Raw genomic sequence first — 15,063 nt, 5'->3', positions numbered from 1 at the left:
TCCCTTTCGTTTATGCCCCTCCATGTAACTGTAAGTCTATGTGCTTTGAAAATGAGCACCTTAGTGGCCAGCTCTTTACTTGTGCTAATCTGAATGTCTGCTGCCTCTAGACATTTCTTTTGATTTTTCCAGGCTTATTTTTATTGATGTCGTTAAGGGCTATGTTGCTATAGGGAGAGGTGCAAGACTTATAAATAAAGGTTAGTAGAAGTCAGGAGAGGTGGCACTTATCTGCTAAGATATCTAGATCCATCTTTCTACTCACTTCATCAGAGAAAAGGGGAGAGAGAAGGGGATATTGTACCCCAATAGGAGGCCTTGAACAGCTGCCATCGTATGCCTGTCAGTGAGATCCATGGCAAGACTGTAGAGAAGGGCTTCCAGGAACATCATAAGGGTGACCTGCATCCTAGACCTAAACAGTAATACTGACCCCTAAGAGGTATTACATCCCCCTGCTCCAGTCCTCACATCACTGACCTTCCCATAGGATGGAAGAGGCCAGGAAGACAGCAGAACATCTGCTGGCTGCTCAGCAGAAGTCACTTGCTTTACTTTTGGCTGCTACTCTGAACCCTGTTGCTGGCTCTAGTGCTTCTGTGACATCCCTCATGCCATCGGGTGGGACTCGGAGATGTGTCTAGACCCAGGTGCACAGTCCTACTGTCTGGTATCATCCTGACCTCTAACAGAAATCCGCTGAAGGCACCCATGGTGGTGAAGAGCAGATCCAGCAACCTTATGAATACAAAATGAAGTAAACTTTATCCGAGACAGAGAAAGCTGCCCATATTCTCGTAGAAAAGGTCCGGTTCAATGTTAACAGTTTGCTTACATTAACCTTCCTAGAAAGCTTTGGATGCCACCTGCACAGGGAAGTCCTGCACTTCCAGGGTGATCGTAAATGCCACGTTTCTGCTCCATTGTGCCAGACATGAACCAGAGCTACTGGTCTTCTCTAGCTGTTGCAGAATGCTCCAATCTGCTCCTGCTGCTGGGAGCTGAAAGTGCTACTGGGTACTCCAACCATCTGCCGTGTCCTGGCACAGTGACAAATCACATTTATCCCAGCTACAGGGGACAGGACACCATGAGCCCAGAGTGACCCATTTCTGCAGTCCTTGGTTAGTCCTTGCTTTTCCTGTCCATGGTCCGGGGAACATTAAAATATACCCTTTGCGATTTTTAGGCCTTTCTGTTTCATGCGGGGCAGGGTGGAGCTGGAGCCATGCTTGACCTTTGCTCCCTTGCAAAAGCCCCTTCTTTTCAGCATGAAATCATAGTTGGCTGCAGAGTTCATGGCATAAAACACGTTGGCATTGTCAGGGATCTTCAGTTCTAGAATTGAAAGGAGGGAGAGCTGGTGTTAATAATTTATCTGCAAACAATTCCCATCCCATCACTCTTACTGATAGAATCTGGTGGTATCACTGACAAAACTATCCTACTGCAAACACCTCCAAAGGAGGAAGGGCTAGGTAGTTCCAACATAAAGGAACTCTGTGGAGAGATACAAGGAGCAACAGACCTAACATTTATTCGTAAGATATGAGTGCCATAGCATCAGAATCCCACACTGGGAATTGGCCCAGTGGCAGCTCTGTGCATGGCCACATGTGACAAGCTCAGGTCTTACATGTTTCACGATGGCCTAGGGTGAGAATGTGGGAGAGGCAGAATTCACAGCCTCTGGGTAAGAGGAAAGTAAGACCAGGTACTGGCACAACAGCGACATCTAGTGGATAGATTCAGTGCCTCTGTTAGCCAAGTTCCAGAGGGAGCTGTGGTTTGTGGCAGAATGACTATGGCTGTCATGGCTGAGCTGAGGGGCAGAAACATTTCTGGGTAGCTGTGAATGAGAGCTCCCACCCCAATTCTAACTGAGCTGGAAACCCAAACAAGCAGAGGTAAATTGCTAGGCTCTTAGAAACTCGATTCTCCATTGGGAGACAGGACACTAGGAGGAAGGGAGCCAATGGTTCACTGGAGGACAACTGTGAAATGGAGTAAATAGTACCGTTAGTACCTTTCATGAAAACAGAAGGACTCTGGAATGGCTATAAAGGGCATGTGACAAGGTGAGGAAGGAAAGTCAGCTCCAACTGTTCGGTTTCAAGACTAATTTGAATCCATATGAAAATGGTTTGGGTATTCCTGACCACTTCACAGCTTCCTCCTCATGATTCATGTGCTCAGGCTCAGACTTCCTATGCCTGAAGGTGTTTGGGTGAGGGGAAGCTCTCTCTCCCAAGTGTCAGCTCAGCTTGAGACGCAACATCCCTTCAGATCCAAGCCTCTTAAAGAGTGCAGAGGCTTGAAGGCCAGTGGAATTCAGAGCACTGAAAAACACAGTCGCTGTACGTCTGAGGTGAGTCTGATGGGACACTGTCACTCAGGATAAGTTACTACTGGGAGAGTGCCCCACCCAGGCTGAAGCAGTGTCACCTTTTTTACTCCCTGCACTCTATCTTTGCAGAGTCCCATCCCCCTCCCCCAGTGTGTTCTGCACATACCTCTCTCTTCAGAAAGAATCTGAACCAACTCATAGTCTTCCGGCCTCTCCCCGTCCAGGTTATGTTTGGCCATTGCTTTGCGGATCACCACTGGGGTCTTATCCTGGCTAGTCACCTGTAAGAGAGTCCCGAGAAACGATCAATCAGGGGCTAAAGAAACAGATGACAGACAGGGATGCAGGGCTTGGAGAAGGATGCAGGAACAGTCTGAAGAATGTCGTTGGGATAAGGACATATATAAAACAAAACAAAAAAGTGTGATATGAATAGAAAGATACATTTTCTATCCTCAAAATAAATAGTTAAGCCATTCCTTCTTTCTTTTATTCACTTTGACATACCAACTTTCAAGAATTCGCAATCAGAATGGTTCACATTACAACAAAGTTAAAAAAAAAAAAAAGGAATGCCATTATAACAATAGGACAAATGAAACATTCTGTATACAACTAAAACAGAACGAGGAATGATAAAAACAAAACGAGGAATGATAAAAACAAAACGAGGAATGATACCAACATAGGGAGAGAAGTAAACACTCCTCCCCCTCCCCACACACGAAAAGTGCTCTTTTAGGAGAACAGATCTGAAACCAAATGGTGAAAACACAAGAAGCATCCCGGAGTGGAGGAGTAACCTAGTGGTTAGTGCAGCGGACTTTGATCCTGGGGAACTGGGTTCGATTCCCACTGCAGCTCCTTGTGACTGTGGGCAAGTCACTTAACCCTCCATTGCCCCAGGTACAAAATAAGTACCTGTATACATGTAAACCGCTTTGAATGTAGTTGCAAAATACTACAGAAAGGCGGTATATCAAGTCCCATTTCCCTTTCCCTCACATTGCTCCTTACCAGGATACTCTTGTACATGTTCCCATTGTCCACATCAAGGCTGACCCGGATGATACAGCAGTCATCAATCTGCTGGTTGTAGAGAGGCAAGGAGAGGGAGGAGTAGCTGGAGATGCCAGAGACTGACCGCTTATGGGTGCGAGAGACTGTCACCGGTGTGGAAGAAACAGAGGATGAGGAGGCGCTGCTGGAACCAGATCCAATGCCCGAGGTGTCCAGAGAAGAAAGGGAGCTGGACTCCCAGAACTGGAGATATGGAGAGAAGGGAGATGAGGGAGATAAGCAGCAGGACAAAGAAAGGTCCAAGTCTACTCAAAGTAAATCTAGCCACAGTCTTCCAGACAGGACCAGGACTCTACCAGAAAGGCTGGGTGTGCCCTAGTGTTTTGTATAATTACAAAATCTCAGACCAGCTCAAGCACACAAAAAGATACAAATTTCAGTAAAGGTTCTATCAGAGCTAGCAAAGCTGAAGTGACCTTCAAAACTGGGAGTTTGGATGTCTGACAGATATTGAAGGATCATCACATTTTTTTATTTTCTCCATTAGTAAATTCCATCCGGGTAAATGGAAGGAGCCAGAGAATGGCTACTCTGTTCTTTCCACAGAACACATTGTGCACCCTGCCTCGCTCTTAAGTGTGAGTGACTAAATGTTCTGAGGGTTCCCTACATTTAAATATTTATGTTATTAAGATTATAAACAAGTGCATTAGTGTTGATACTGGTCAATAGTGAGAGCTGGTATTTTACAAGTCCAGCATACAGGGATTTGTTTAATGCTGGTTTTCACCCCCCAGAGCAAGACAGCGGAGGCAGCACTAGTATAAATCTCTCTGACATACACAACTGCACTGCGAATGGCAAACACACGCACACACACACAAGGTCCACTACACATGCACAAAGACACACAAGGTCCACGTTTGTCTACAGGACATAAAAGGGAATCTTAATACATTTCTAAAAGAAAACACAACTCTGTCAAGCTTTGTCACCTATTGGCACAAACTATCAAATTTCATGTTTGATTAGCCTGCTTCAAAGATCTTGCATCGTGTATTTGAGGTCAATAGACATGGGATCAATCACAAAAGAGGGTCCCAAAACCCAGCAGGTCAAAGTAGCCCTGCACGCACATACGCACCCCACCCAAGATGGGGCCAATACAGCATGGGTGGCAGCAGTTAAATCACAAGAGGATTGTGAAAAATTACAGGGGGATCTCATGAGACTGGGAATCCAAATGGCAAATGACATTTAAAGATGGCTGAGGGGAGATATGATAGAGGTCTATAAAATAATGAATGGAGTGGAACGGGATCGCTTGTTTACTCTTTCCAAAAACACTAGGACTAGGGGGCGTGCAATGAAGCTACAAACTAGTACATTTAAAACAAATTGGAGAAAATATTTCTTCACTCAATGTGTAATTAAACTCTGGAATTCATTGTCAGAGAATGTAGTAAAGGCAGCTAATTTAGCAGGGTTTAAAAAAGGTTTGGCTAGTTTCCTAAAGAAAAAAGTCATAAGCCATTATTAAGATGGACAGGGAAAATCCACTTCTTATTTCTAGGATAAGCAACATAAAATGTATTGTTCTGTTTTGGGATCTTGCCAGGTACTCATAGCCTGGATTGGCCACTGTTGGAAACAGGATGCTGGGCTTGACGGATCTGTCCCAGTATGGCAATACTTATGTACTTCTCACACACAGACGATCAGTATCCAGCCACGCCTCCTTTCAACAGCCACAGAACTCACAGTGTAGGGGAGAGGGAAGGGTGGTACACTGACCCCGTCGTGTGCGGCAGGCTGCCGCTGTGGTGCTGATCCCCTGCGTACCTTCTTCTCCTGGCAGTCCGGGGACTCGGGGATAAAGCTGATGTTGATCTCCTCCACGTCAGAGCTGCTGGAGCCAGCAGAGGTGACGCTCAGCGAGTCTGCCGTATCTCCACTGCACAAGTACTGACCGCACTTTAGCTGCTCAAAGGATTTGGAGTGGGAGCTGCCACCAGTGCACAGCTCAGGGTTTGGTGCTTGCCGACTGCCAAACAAGAAGCAGAAATTTGTTACACCCTGCATTTCCAGAGCTGCTGGGTTACTCAGTCCCAGGATGGCAATTTTAGGCCAGTCCTGGATTTCTGATAACTTTATCTTGATGCATTATGGCAGCATTTCCTAATCAGTCCTGGAGTTCCGCCTTGCCAGTCAGATTTTTAGGATATTCACAATGAATATGCATGAAAGATCTGCATACAATGGAGGCAGTATATAGAAATCAAGATCATGCATATTCATTGTGTATATTACTACTACTACTTAACATTTCTAGAGCGCTACTAGGGCAAGGGGGTACTCCAGGACTTACTCTGCATTATAGTACCTGCAGTGCAGATTTCAATGGGTAGAATCAGGAACAAGAAATACCCCACTGGAGTTATGATGTGAGTTCAGAACCAGGACTGGCCAAAGACCCTCCCGAACTCAATAACTTACATTTCTACTGATGCACAGTTGGACACAAATAGCTTAAGGAGCTTCAGTAATTATGTTTCATGTTGCAACAGAACCCCAGGTCTTACTCTTCCTAGGTTGCTCCTAAGCACGTTTATCTCTTCCTTTTTTCTGTTATTACCACTATACTAAAGTGATGCCCCCCTTGGGTCACTGCAGAGCTCTGCTTCCATGGGTGAATGCCAAGAGCCAGTGTCAATGAGTGTTGGGGGGGGGGGGGGGGCGGTCAAGTCACTTACTCGCTCCACCGTTTAATAATGCCCGTATTCTTCTTTGCCTTCAGTGTATTACTGGCCGACTCGGACAAAGGTTCAATTTCACACGAGAGACTATAGCTGGAAAGAAGAGGCAGAGACTTAAGGTTTGGCTCTCAAAGTGATCCTGCTGGCTAGCAACCATCTTCCCTCTACTAGGACATGCTTATATTTAAATACCGAAGATCGAAGTGTGTGATTATACATGTAAATAGATGTATTTATGTTAGCCAGGAAAAAAAATTTCATTTGGCCATATTTCTTGATTTTTGGATATGTTTTCTTGTAAATTAAAATTTGTTTTAACATGTTAAAAAGTTCTACCATATGCAAATCTACTTGGTGCATGTTAATTTGTAGGTTAATGAGCACTAAATGTATTTTGCATCCACAAATTTTAAGGTGTGTATCAGCGAACTGAACATGAGATAATGATTTTGCATTCTTGTGATACATGTACTATGAGCATTACATGCTTATTATAATGCAGGCACTGTGCATGTGTATAGTATGGGTTGGTTTTCATATGAGATGCACAGACCCCCAGAAAATCTCACCTCTCAGCCTCACTCAGTTTCTCCACGCTGTGAAACCACTCCACAAACAGGTCCTCTTGGATGAAGCTATAATTGTTACAGGCAGATTGCAGAAGCTTTATTTGGGCAATGACCTCAAATTCCTACAGCAGCAAAGGAAGAAGTGAGAATAAAGTCAGGAGAAGGAACGAGGGGTTTCGGTCCTCCCTTTGTAAGACTGCAGTAAAGTTCTCCCTCAGATGCTCTGTGCTAGGATTACTGATACTAAAACACACCTCTGGCTCCTTCTTTCCCTCATCTTAGTACCCAGCCACAGAAAACTTTTTAAAGCATGCCAAGCCCAGGAATATAGATTCTACTCACCTTCCTTCTCTTCTCAAAGTTGATCAAACCACCCTGCAGAGAGAGAAGATCAGACACACAAGATCGAAAATTCAAATCAGCAAAGGGCTGGAAAAAAATAAAGAATGACATTCTGATTTTTTTCATCTTTAAAACCCTCTACCAGTGAAAGGCAATTAAAAAGCAAATGTGGTTCTTTAAAAAATCTGCCATATGGTGTTGGATTCTTCTCCCAAGGAGAAATCTGTGATTTTGTTACCGCATAAAGCAGAAATCACAGATGCTCAGGAGCTTCTCACCCCTGCCTTCCCCCATCACCGAAACAGATTAGATGGAGATTTAGAAACTAGAGAAGAAAATCATGAAAAGCCACTCACATCCAAGTAATCCTTCATAGCTGTATCAAGCATCACCAGGTCTGTAAGGAAAGTGCCAAGGTATGGGATAGTTCCCTGCATAACCCCCTGAAAAGTATAGAAACAAGACAGCTCTTTAGTCACTTCAGTGGCAAGTCACAGAAACCTAGCAGACAACTACAATTTGCAATCTGACTCAGAGATCACAGCCCAGGATTGTGAAAACACACAGATCTCCTCTGTTACCAAGTGATATTCAGTGACTTAGAATCTCTGGGGTAAATATTCAGCTGTGGTGGGGGGTTTTTTTGACCACCGCCGGAATTGAACATCCAGGCATAATCGGCTGGCTAACACTAATGCAGTGAAGTGCAAAATTCAGCACTTAACTGCATATGGTGAACTGCATAAAGGCAGAACTATTTATGGGGTTAAGCACTGAATATTGGCCTTAACAGTATAATGCCGACGCTGCCCCTGGACCGCTCCCAAATTAGCTGGTTTTGGCTTAGGTGCTAACTGTGGATATTCAACGGCATTAAATATCCACGACAAGCCACTGGACAAGCAAGGGTCCTGGATGTTTAAATCACTTTGAATCTTGGGGCAGTCTGTGTTCAATATAGAAACTCACTGAGGAAGGGACACTAAAATCATAAGCCTTATTTTGCAGAGCACTGCAAACATGAACAAAGCAAAATTAGAGAAAAAACAACATAATGGATGTCACTGTTCTCGGCACATTTCAACAATGCATCAGCATAAGTGGTTCCAGTCTGCAACAACACACCCACTTCCCTACCTACCATTTCCCTTTGTTGCTGCTGCCGTTTCTGTGCCCGTTTTGGGTTGATTTCCAGGGTGGCAAATTTGGAAGTCCCCTCCTGGGTTGGAAAACACAAGATTGTAATGCAGGTCAGTGTGGGGGTGCTTACAGGTGTCCCAGTTCCTTCCATGTCTAGTGTATTTTAAATTTTAAAAAAAGTATTTCTCTGTTCTCTTTTTATCTAAGGGGATTCTAGGTCCTGAAAGAACAAAAAACAGGGAAGGCTGATTTAAAGTATTACTGACAAACAACTGCTAATCTTCAGTCCCAGGATCTGTCCATGTGAGTTCTGAAATGCAAGCCCAAGGAAAACAATGATTTCCTGGGGCTTGTAGGTTACTGGTGACTGTGGACCCTCTGAAACAACTGGTATTCCTGTTCTGGTTGAGTTCACTGCATGCAGTACTGGTACAGCACCACCAGAGAGCAGTCTCAGCCCATGCACTTTTCCAAGTTGTCTATCTTCTGTCACATATTGGGCCCAATTTCCAGCCTGCAGGGTGACTGGAATAAGTGGAGTTTAACATTGTATATCCAGTGCCATTATAAATATAGGTAGAAGTACTGACTAAACAATGTAGTCACCATGCTAGTATCTCTATCGGAAGGGAAGTGGCCTAGCGGTTAAAGCAATAGGCTAAGAACCAGAGAAGCCACACTTTAAATCCTGTTTCTGCCACTAACATTCCATGTGACCTTTGGCAAGTCACTATCACTCACTGCCTCTGGTAAGCAATTACAGAAGCGATTCTCAAACCTGGTCCTGGAATCCCAGCCAGTCAGGTTTTCAGGATATTCACAATGAATAGTCATGAGAGATATGCATGCAGTGGAGGCAGTGCATGCAAATCTCTCTCATGAATACTGACTGTGGATAGATATCCTGGAAACCTGACTGACTGGGGTACTTCCAGGACCAGGTTTGGGAATCACCAATTTAGGAGCGTAAACACTTTTGGACAGACACACACAGTACTTGAATAGGTACCACTATTGTCAGAGCCGGTCTTAAGGCGAGGCGACCGAGGCGGCCGCATAGGGCCTCGCGCTCAGGGGGGCCCTGCGCAGCGCGCCTCAGGTCGCCCCGCCCCGACTGCCCAAGCACCACTCTCCCTCCCTCCCAAGTTCAACAACGCGCGACGGCGACGTGGTGGGGGCGGTCCGCCCCAGATGTCAGCGGGTTGGGGGGGGGGGTGCTCCGAGTCCGCTCCTGACGCTGCTCGTCCTGTCCTGCCTTTAAAAACCTAATTTGAAGCGCTGGAGTAACAGGCAGGAGCGCCTCGCGTCTGCCCTTCTACTAAAAATCTCTTCGACGACGTCATTGGGCCTTCCCACATTGAGTCCCGCCCTCCTCTGAAGTAACTTCCAATTACCGCGAGGGCGGGCGGGACTCATTGTGGGAAGGCCCAATGACGTCGTCGAAGAGATTTTTAGTAGCAAGGCAGATGGGAGGCGCTCCTGCCTGTTACTCCAGCGCTTCAAATTGTTTTTTTTTTAAAGGCAGTGAGGGTGGTGGGCCTGGGCGGCAGGAGAATGGAGCTGGTAGGTGGGGAGGGACTCAGATGGGAGAAGGGTGTGGGGCTCTCAGGTGGGGGAAGGGTGGGATGGGGAGGGGGTTCTCAAATGGGAAGGAGACTGAGGTGGGGAGGGGGTTCATGGATGGGAGAAGCAGAAGGGGGTGGGGAGGGGGTTCTTGGATAGTTGAAGGGGACGGGTTGGGAGGGGACTGGGGTTCTTGGATGGGAGAGACTGGGGAGGGTGTTCTCGGATGGGAGAAGGGGACGGGTGGGGAGAGGACTGGGGTTCTTGAATGGGAGACGGGGACTGAGGTGGGGAGGGGGGTTCAAGGATGGGAGAAGGGGATAGGGAGGGGGTTCTTGGATGCTTGAAGGGGACGGGTGGGGAGGGACTGGGGTTCTTGGATGGGAGAAGGGGACGGGTGGGGAGGAGACTGGGGTTCTTGGATGGGAGAAGGGGACTGAGGTGGAGAGGGGGTTCTTGGATGGTTGAAGGGGACAGGTGGGGAGGGGACTGTGGTTCTTGGATGGGAGAAGGGGACTGGGTCTGAGAAGGGGCAATGTGGGAAAATGGGGGCCATGCCTGGGGCTGGTGGGAAAATGGGGTATGCGTGGGTCAGGTGGGAGAATGGTTCTGAAAAGGGGGGCCCTAATACAAGGCATGTGGATGAAGGGGGCTGGAACTGGGGGCTGAAAAGGAGGTTAGGTGGGATAAGAGGCTGGAGACTGAAAAGGGGCAGGGGATGAAACTGGGGACTGGGGGCTGAAAAGGGGACAGGGAGAAGTGGCTGGGGGGCTGAAGCTCGGAACTGGTGGGAGAAAAGGGCTGGGGCTGAAATGGGGGACTGGTGGGATAGTGGGGCTGGAACTGGGGGCTGAAAAAAAGAGGCGGAGAGAGGGGCAGATCCTGGATGGGGGAGCAAGAGGGAGGGCAAACCCTGGATGGATGGGAGAGGGAGGGCAAATGGTGGATTGAAGGAGCAGAGAGAAAGGGCAGACAGTGGATGGAAGGGATAGAAAGGGCAGACAGTGAATGGATGGGGGAGAGAGAGAGGGCAGACAGGGGCAGATGGAAGGGGCAGAGAGAGGGCAGATGTGGATGGAAGGGGCAGGAAGAGAGGGCAGACATTGGATGGAGGGACAGCAGAGAGGGCAGACACTGGATGGCAGAGAGAGACCGAAGACAGATGCTGGATGGAAGGAAGGCAGTGAAAAGAAGATGAGGAAAGCAGAAACCAGAGACAACAAACTGTAAATAAAATATATATTTAAATTTTTTTGCTTTAGGATAAAGTAGTATTGTAGATATGTTAATAAATGTTTATAATAGAACATGCAAACAAGGTAATCTTTTTATTGGACTAATTTTAATACATTTTGGCTAACTTTCGGAGAACAAAACCCCCTTCCTCAGGTCAGGATAGGATACTGTAACAGTACTATACTGTATTGACCTGAGGAAGGATGTTTTGGCCTCTGAAAGTTAAATATATTAGTTCAATAAAATGGTATTTTATTTTCTATATTTGTTTTATTTCTATTTGTTAATTTGTAAATTGGTGATTGGTATTTGTTAGTTTTTTTTCAAATTTACATCTGCTGTCTTTATATTTTGCACAGTACTGGAGGACATTTTTTGTTTCTGTGGTGTTGCATTGTATGCAGAGTCTGGCATCTTGGGGTTTCATTTTATTTTTTGTCTAAATAGAAAGTTTATGATTACTTATTCTATAGTGGATTAGGGTGTATCTGTGTTTGTGAAAAAGACATGGCTTTCAGCTGGCACTGACTGCAGGATCGACAAGCCCTGGAGCTGGGGGCCTTGGAGCTCGGAGGGAGGGGTGGCGGGCCCTGGAGCTAGGGTGGGGGCGGAGCTAGGGTGGGGGGCAAGGCTAGGGTGGGCCCCCATCAAATTGGTCTGCATAGAGCCCCGCACTTGCTAAGACCGGCCCTGACTATTGTATAGTGCTGCATACATCCAGCAGCACTATAAAAATGGTAAGTCCATTTAGCAATTGAATAGCACTGCTAAATGCATCACTTTTTAGCCCACCCTTCCCAGGCTCAAGCTTGGCCTCTTCATATACAGATACATGAAGATCTTCAGTGAAATAGCTATTGGCCCTGTACTATTTGAATAAATACATGGATAGAGAATGTGTGTGTTCACTGGTTATGGGAGAAAGTCCAACTTCTTTCAACTATCAGCCTGTTTTTAGCCATCTGTCAGAACAATGAAATCTAAATAAATTCTGGTCAGAAAGTTATGACGCCCAATTCATTCCAATTGATGTTCCACTGTAGTACAGAAAGTAGAAGTAGTGGCCTGAGAACCAGGGGAATCGGGTTCGATTCCTACTGCAGCTCCTTGTGACCCTGGGCAAGTCAGTTAACTCTCCACTGCTCCAGGTACAAAATAAAGTGCCTATATATAATATGCAAACTGCTTTGATTGTAACCACAGAAAGATAATATATAAAATCACACCCCCTTTCCTCTTCCCTACTAAAGAGATGAGCCAGGGATCTTCACCAAACCTTGTATTCCAGGCTCAGACCCGCCAACTCAAAGTACCACACTCCACAATACCTTGCAGAAAGTTTTCACACCCTTGTGCATATTTCAACATTCTGCTAAAAACATATAGAAGCAAATACATTAACGTAGGAGTTTGTTTCATTGATCTACCCAACACGGGGTGCGGTTTCAGAAGCCTTCCATGGCTTTTATATGTGCAAATGGCAGTTCTTTCATATGGGAAAATCATGGGAAGCATGTTTTGGAAGGGGCTGGGTTATGAAGAGGAGCATCACTTACTTGTATTCCCATAATGGAATACACGTATACTTGAAAAAGCTTATCAGGCATTTAGACCTGCTGTGAGCAATTTAAGTGCTCAGACCTGACATTCACTCCAGTTATTGAGAGGCCAATTGTGTTTACCCCTCTGGTGTGTAACACAACGTCCAAATGTTCAAAAGTTTTTTTCCTATAGCTCCTGAATGGGCTCCACTTGCATGGTGCAGCTTTGTAAAATACAACACTTGCATGAGTGAGTAACAAAATCGCCATTAACACGTGCAGATCCAATTGATTTTGCTAACTAAAATGGATACGCTGGGACATACTGTGCATAATGCCACGTGTCATGTGCATTTTACAAAAAAAGCCTCCACATTATGCATCTCATTTCTCCAGTAGAGGCCTCTTTATAGAAATATTCTTGGTTACTGTTCCAAGGAGCCAAAAAGTCTTCACACCCCTTGACTCAGTACCTTGTGGAAGCCTCTTTTACAGCAAAAGCAGCAGAATCATTTAGGACACATTTCTACCAACTTTGCACAATGGGATGATGCAGATTTTGCGTATTCTTAGCAAAATAGCTCAAATTCTCTCAGGTCGCCTGGGGATCATCCATGGACCTCAGGCTTCACATCTTGCCATAGATTTTCTCTTGGACTGAGGTCTGGCCTTTAACTGGATCTCTCAAGGACTTCCCTTTCTTCTTGCTAAGCCACTCTATTATGTTTCTACTTTGTGCTTAGAATCACTGAAAAAGGTCTTCTACCCAGTCTCAGCTCTTTCCTGCAAGATCTGCCTGTATTTTGCACCATCTATTTTTCACTTGGTCTTTTACAAGCCTCCGTCACCACTGCTGCAAAACATCCTCACAGCACAATGCTGCCACCACTGTACTTCACTTTTACTGTGGGGTTGTATTAGCAAGGCGATGTGCTGTGTTTGTTTTACGCTACTTATAACATTTAGCATTGAGACCAAAAAATATCCACTTTGGTTTCAACAGAACAGAAAACCTTCTCCCACATGTGTGCGGTGTCTTTTTTCTGTGTGTTTCATTGCAGGTGAAATGCAGCACATCAAATGGCTTTTCTTCAGCAAGGGCTTCCTTCCTGTCACGGTCCCCACCCCCCACCCTCCCACACACAACGTTTTCCCAGCAAGGCCCTCTGCAGTTTTTTTTTTTTTTTAATTTTTTTTAAAGTAATCTTAGGCCTTGCAGTGACCTTCCTCAGCAGTTTCCTTAAACCATGGCTACTGATTTTGGAGGAAAGGCCTAAACAGGGCAGTGTCTTGAAGGCTGCAGACCGTTTCCACTTTACAATGTGGGATCTGTCCCCCTTGGGACACTGCCAGATCATGTTCAAACAACTTGAAAATTTTGTATAGTGAATAATTATCCAAGAGCTCTTTCAGCAGCTCCATGTTTGGCTTTTATTTCAAATTCCATTCAGATTCTTCATCCAGGAGCAGGGGCGGACTCACCATATGGGCAACCGGGCAGTGCTTAAAGGCCCAGAGAATCTGGGGGGGCCAAATGCCTCTCCCCCACCCCCTGCACACTACAGCCCCCCACCCAGCCTCAGTGGGCCTACTCTGAAGGGCTCTGGTGGTCCCTTCGGGGACAGGAAAGAACCCTACTCTTTACAGCCCGCTGTGCTGCTCTATCTGACACTGCCATGTCTTCAAAATGGCTGCCGAGACTGCCGAAACCCATGAGACTGCCGCAGGAAGTCTCGGCAACCATTAAGAAGCAGTGATGCTGGGTAGAGCAGCGGTGGTGGCGTTCTTCCCTGCCCTTCCCCCCAAAGAGGCCACTAGACCACCAGGGCTCTTCAAGGTAGGACCAGGGAGGGGGCTGTAGTGTGCAGGAGGGGGGGGGGGGGGTGCTGGAAACAAAGGTGGGGTGGCAGCGGGGGTCCAATGACCCCTTCTGCCCAGGGGCCCAGATCACCATCAGCCCGCCCCTGTCCAGGAGTACTTGAATTGGTTAAACTACTGTGATTGTACACAAATTTATTATAGGCCTTGTTAAGGCAAGTTTTAGAATCAGCAAATTTCAGTTTTCTATGAAAAAGGATGTGAAGACTAAAACCTTTGAATATTGCTGTGATTGCTCTTTCAGGTTCATATGTAGTGTGTTGTTTAAATCATTAAAACAAACTCCTAGATTAGCCTGACCAGTCTAAACTGAACTGCAATGATTTTGCTGAATACTTTGCCAACAAAATTAAATGTCTCCACCAGGATTTACAGGCAATCCCACCCAGTGCCCAACCAGACAACCAGGGGTGCACAAACTCGCCCCCTCCTAACAGAGACAGATGGAACACTTTTAACCTAATGACAGAGGAGAGCCTTGACAAAATCCTAAGAGACCTTCGACCAACTACCTGCTCCCTCGATCCCTGCCCATCAAAGATAGTGCAGCAGGCAAGTATGGGCCTTATAGAAGGCACCACAAAAATTGTGAACACCTCTCTTTCCAATGGGCAACTACCAACAGCATTAAAAAGGGCAGTGGTTCGCCCTCTGCTGAAGAAAAACAACCT

At 46.1% G+C, this 15,063-nt stretch overlaps 1 protein-coding gene across 3 annotated transcripts in view; it reads right to left on the bottom strand.

Annotated features, from left to right (window-relative positions):
• The window catches only part of RALGDS (ral guanine nucleotide dissociation stimulator), a 122,931-nt gene continuing 107,868 nt past the window's right edge, over positions 1–15,063 (bottom strand). Inside the window, exons 10-18 of one of the 3 annotated variants that reach the window (XM_030207754.1) lie at positions 8,176–8,253; positions 7,391–7,477; positions 7,035–7,067; positions 6,693–6,814; positions 6,121–6,216; positions 5,162–5,411; positions 3,365–3,610; positions 2,514–2,628; positions 1–1,338 (exon numbers count right to left, since the gene is read on the bottom strand). In XM_030207754.1, the coding sequence (XP_030063614.1) occupies positions 1,163–1,338; positions 2,514–2,628; positions 3,365–3,610; positions 5,162–5,411; positions 6,121–6,216; positions 6,693–6,814; positions 7,035–7,067; positions 7,391–7,477; positions 8,176–8,253 (1,203 nt within the window). In that variant the 3' untranslated portion in view covers positions 1–1,162. The remainder of the gene's footprint in view (positions 1,339–2,513; positions 2,629–3,364; positions 3,611–5,161; positions 5,412–6,120; positions 6,217–6,692; positions 6,815–7,034; positions 7,068–7,390; positions 7,478–8,175; positions 8,254–15,063) is intronic. The other 2 variants (XM_030207755.1, XM_030207756.1) reach the window with 2 other exon arrangements.

Source organism: Microcaecilia unicolor, chromosome 6 (assembly GCF_901765095.1).
Source record: "Microcaecilia unicolor chromosome 6, aMicUni1.1, whole genome shotgun sequence".
Lineage (NCBI taxonomy): Eukaryota > Metazoa > Chordata > Amphibia > Gymnophiona > Siphonopidae > Microcaecilia > Microcaecilia unicolor.
The sequence above is the reverse complement of the archived record's forward strand: the minus strand, read 5'-3'. Positions and strand labels throughout refer to the sequence as shown.